The sequence below is a fragment of the Berghia stephanieae genome, chromosome 4 (assembly GCF_034508935.2).
Source record: "Berghia stephanieae isolate SIO BIC M18660-M18661 chromosome 4, UCSD_Bste_1.3, whole genome shotgun sequence".
NCBI lineage: Eukaryota > Metazoa > Mollusca > Gastropoda > Nudibranchia > Aeolidiidae > Berghia > Berghia stephanieae.
Genome location: NC_088363.1, coordinates 4,012,107 through 4,017,106, shown reverse-complemented (window position 1 = coordinate 4,017,106; position 5,000 = coordinate 4,012,107). Strand labels below are relative to the sequence as shown.

At 38.8% G+C, this 5,000-nt stretch overlaps 1 protein-coding gene across 1 annotated transcript in view; it reads left to right on the top strand.

Annotated features, from left to right (window-relative positions):
- The window catches only part of LOC144971668 (uncharacterized), a 36,779-nt gene that overhangs the window by 491 nt on the left and 31,288 nt on the right, over positions 1-5,000 (top strand). The window contains exon 2 of the mRNA XM_078912742.1: positions 593-784. Coding sequence (XP_078768868.1) covers positions 593-784 — 192 coding nt within the window. The remainder of the gene's footprint in view (positions 1-592; positions 785-5,000) is intronic.

Sequence of the window (5,000 nt, the reverse complement as noted above, 5' to 3'; positions counted from 1 at the left end):
ACTCGTAATATGTGACCCATCGTCTCAAAACAGTATTATGTCGAAACGAACCACATGCTTAAAAGCCGAATTTAATGTTAAACAGTTCAAAAATATAAATTGTTGGCATTCGCACCATAAAATATGGTCGCCATTCTCCTCAATAAATCATATAGACTCAAATTAAGTCTAATATTATTTCTGACTATAAATTGAATTTTCAACAGCTTAACAAAACCGACTTAATACCGTTTTGAGGCGAATGGTCACATATATAAAATAAAAATATGGTCCCATGTGGCCAGCCGGTGGAATAGATAGTATGCGCTTGGCCAATGAGTTCACAACATTGCCATCCGGAAGTATAACGGACCAACACACAAACTCTGTGTAACCATGAACTTTTATAGTCTGGTTAATACAGTTTAGTGAGAACAACTCACAAACGCGGATGGCAAAAACAATAACAAAGGCCTGAGTGACGTCATCTGCATACTATCTATAGATGCATGAATCATTGTTAAGTTTAGTGATCTAGTAAAATTGACAAGTGAATCTACGTTAAAAATTGTTTATATTTATTATAATATGTATTTATTCTATTATACTTCAGTCTGTCTAGGTATAGCGAGTTTAGGAAAAGAATTTGTATTCCCCATTCCCCTCGAGCATAAAAAATCAGAGATCACATTCAGAATCTTATTTGCAACCATGTCAAACATTGCCGCTAATATTAATGTGACCACCCCCAACAACCCTGAGGATAGAGGCCTCGTACGATTAACTGTGAAGAGGGGATCTAATAGTGAGGTAAAAACATTTAATAAACCAAAAAAAAAAAAAAAACCCAACAAAAACAAACAAACCAAAACAAAGAAACAACAACTTGATGATGAGTTATTTAGTACCAAAAAAATATGGCACTTATTATGACCCACCGCCTCAAAACGGTATTGTGATAGGTTGGTGCATGATATGTTAAAAATCGGATTTTTTGTCCAAATAATATAAAACTTGGGTTAAGTTTTGCCTTCGTAAACTCTTGACCTGACACTAAACAAAACAAATTCGTCATAAAAGAAGACGAAGATCACGGGAACCCCCCCCCCCCCCCCCGTCCCCCAACCACTTAATTGTTAGTTGTAATCAATAGCTCAGCCAATGGAATCATTTGTTTACTTAAACAGAACTAACAACTCACTTTTTACTTTTGTTTGGTGATCATCGTCTTCTTTTGTGACGTAATTTTTAGGCCAGTATCAGCGTGGCCTTCGTTAAGTTATATCCTGACACTGAAACCCAAAAAGATGGCGTTTTGACGTCATTATTTGGGTTGTGCACCGCGAGTGAGTTGTCGTTAGTAGTGCTCATGGAAACTATTGCTATAGAGTTAAACATGCAAATTTGTCAAAATGAGGAAAATTTACATGTAATTCTCTGAGAAAACTGTTTGGTCATCAGTATAGGGAATGAGATTAGCGGAAGAGTAGCGTCCCTTGGTTGGACGTCACCCATAGTCTGTGACGTCGCCGGCGGAAAAGTTATTAGAGAGAGAACGTCATGTTGGTTGTGCGCATGCGTCTCTCGTCCTCGCTTCCGGTGAAATCGGCTTGAGACACATCAAAACCAAATTGACGTTCTCTCTGTAAGGTGACGTCCAATCAAGGGACGCTACTCTTCCGCTAATCTCATTCCCAATAGGTTTTTTTTAAAAATTCGTAATGTCACTTGAAATATAAACCCGCACGCGAAAAATCACAGCATCACTCTTCATAACTTTGGAGGAATTTGTGATATTCCGTGCGCACGGTACTTGGAACGGACTATAAGATAGGAGCCAAAGAGTTTGGTCAGGAATTTTGAAACGAACTATAATGGGCATGATCTATATTACCTTTCCATGTGCTCGAGGTCATTGGTCACATTGCAACGTATGGTCAAAATGACCTAAATAGTGAAACGTGTTTGAAGCTTTTGAAATATCTAGAATCACGATTGGTCATTTTGTTCAGCTTGACACATGAGTATGTGTACAATTTTCATAAAAAAGCAGAGTGTTTACATTTGTTAATTAGTTGAAGACTGGGTTGGACGAAAACATGACTATAGATCGCTCCTATTCTTTTTATATCCCCTCAAATACAACAATTGCGAAAATAACCTGTTGTGCCACTGTCAAAACGATATAGAATCGGGTTGATGTGTTTCTTCGTGGCCTTGCAGTATGACATTTTAGCTTGTTTTAGTTAAGAAACGTCTTGTTAAAAGTACACTTACATAGAGCAATGTCCAGGAAAAGTGCTCAAAGCACTTTACGATGCTTCCTCTGTGAACAGTTACAGTTAACATGCACAGGACAATACACGACGTAAGGCGAGTATACAAAAAGATATTTCAAAAATTATTTTGGCAAAGACAACGCTGGTAACGACTAGGTACTCATTTTAAACCGATTACAGTGAGATAATGTGTTTAAAGAGCTTTTTTTTCCAAGGACTAAACATTGCCCCGAACTCGGGCGCTACCGATTTGAAGACAAGTGTCTTACCTCATGACCACAAATCCTCACTTAATCAAGTCATCTTCGACAAGAGTTAAAACAAGTTGTTTCAATGGGAGCGATCTATATTCATGTTTTCGTCCAACCTGGTCATCAATCACATGATTTGTTGCTGTACAACGATTGGGCGTTTCTCAATGCATCCAAACACGCTGCTTTGTTTATGAAAGTTGTAAACATACCCATGAGTCATGCTGAGCAAAATGACCAATTGTCGCGTTGGATATTTCTTAAATTGTGAACATTTTTCACTATGTGGGTCATTTTAAACACACTCTGCAATGTGACCAATGACATTGAGCACATGGAAATGTAATATAGATCGTGCCCATTTGCGACCCTTCAATGTTAGAATTAACCGGTAGATAACCACGCCTCTCGGACAATCGTCATCATGTAAACAATGGCAGTGATTGGTAGACACAGCAAACTCCACAGGTTTTACTATCAATGGTATGTGTTAAGTAAAATACCCACTGTTCTACCGTTTGATCAGTAGAATCAGCACAGAAAATTATGTGTAAACTTAAATGTTTTTAATATGATCGAGAACACCATGTGATAACTAGTCACCCATTTGTCAATATAAAAACAATAACAACGATCAGATGGAGGTCGAATTCGTTCACGTTATTGTTTGTTATAAACAACCAACTATGTTTGTCCGAACACGTGTGAAGGTGTGTCACAAATTCCATGTTTTGATTGGTGAAAGATCTACTGGTTAATTCCCTACCAGTATCCCTAAGGTCATCGTCGTCCCGCCAAAATTTTAAAACACAATTAAAAATCCATGTTTTGAAATGTAATCAATCTATGATCTATGTGTTTGTGTATTTGTATATTTCAATTGGATTCAGTAGTCTGATGTCACACCGCCCGGCAACGGCGGCCATCTGGGTTCTAGACAAAGAAAATCATTACTTTTTATTCTTCATGCTGGCTAGAACTTTTTATATGCCTTGTGATCAGAATGTGTAAAAATCAAAACATGATCAAATTTATGGGTTTTTTTGCTCTGGAAATGGTTTTATGCTCGCCGGAGAAATATTTTATACGGGCGTCCGCCATTGTTCCGATAGTTTAGAGCCAGTGTTACTAAGTTACCATGCGTCATTAGGAAGGAAGTGACGTTATGACTGTTGAAAAGTATTGCTGTCAATGTAAAGCGCATGATGCCTGTTTAGACGGGGTAGGGCGCTATAATAAAATGTGCTATTTCTTATTATTATTACCGTCGCCCTCGTAAGCTTAAGTCTGATACCGTCGGAACTTATAGCCTGACACTGACCAAAAAATGAAGTCAAAATGCCAGTCTTTGGCCAAAAGGGAAAACAAATCCTGAGTTGCATTCAATAGCACTAGGGTTTTGATGTGTCTCAAGCCGATTTCACCGGAAGCGAGGACGAGAGACGCATGCGCACAACCAACATGACGTTCTCTCTCTAATAACTTTTCCGCCGGCGACGTCACAGACTATGGGTGGCGTCCAATCAAGGGACGCTACTCTTCCGCTAATCTCATTCCCTATACTGATGACCAAACAGTTTTCTCAGAGAATTACATGTAAATTTTCCTCATTTTGACAAATTTGCATGTTTAACCCGTAACATTATCAGTTTTTTATGAATGTAGAAATCACAACAGGCAGCTACGCCTCAGGCTTTCAATTGTTAAAATATAACAATTGTTTATGTCAAGTGTGTACAAACTGCACGATTAGCGGTGGCATGTTGAATTCCTGGTTTGTGATGTTAGTGAGTCGTGCACACGAATCTCGTGAAAACTGAACACTAGGCCAAGCCTGTGGAGAGTGCAGTGATCGAAATCTCAACAGAATCCACTGTGCATATAATATTGTTAACGTAAACCCACTAAAAGTTCACTCATCCCATACCTTTCGTTTTTTATATACCGTAAAGAAGAAAAGCCCAAAAGTATGGCACTGTAACCAATGAAAACAAATCGGCTTAAGGTCACTAACAATTGGAGTAGCTATAGAGAATGAGATTAGCGGAAGAGTAGCGTCCCTTGATTGGAAGTTACCCATAGTCTGTGACGTCACCGGCGGAAAAGTTATTAGAGAGAGAACGTCATGTTGGTTGTGCGCATGCGTCTCTCGTCCAGGACGAGAGACGCATGAGCACAACCAATATGACGGTCTCTCTCTAATAACTTTTCCGGCGGTGACGTCACAGACTATGGGTAACGTCCAATCAAGGGACGCTACTCTTTCGCTAATCTCATTCCCTTTTTGAGCCAATTATCATTCAAATCCATCAGAAGGTTGTGAAGATATCCACGTCAAAGCGTGCGCACGGTTTGTGGAACTGACTATAATTAATGTTTTGCTCATTGAAAAAATATCAGCTGGTTCAAAAATCAGCTTATAAACGGTCTATTAAAATCAAGGACCCTGCCTTGCATCATTCAATAGTAGATTTACGTATATTTTTTAGGT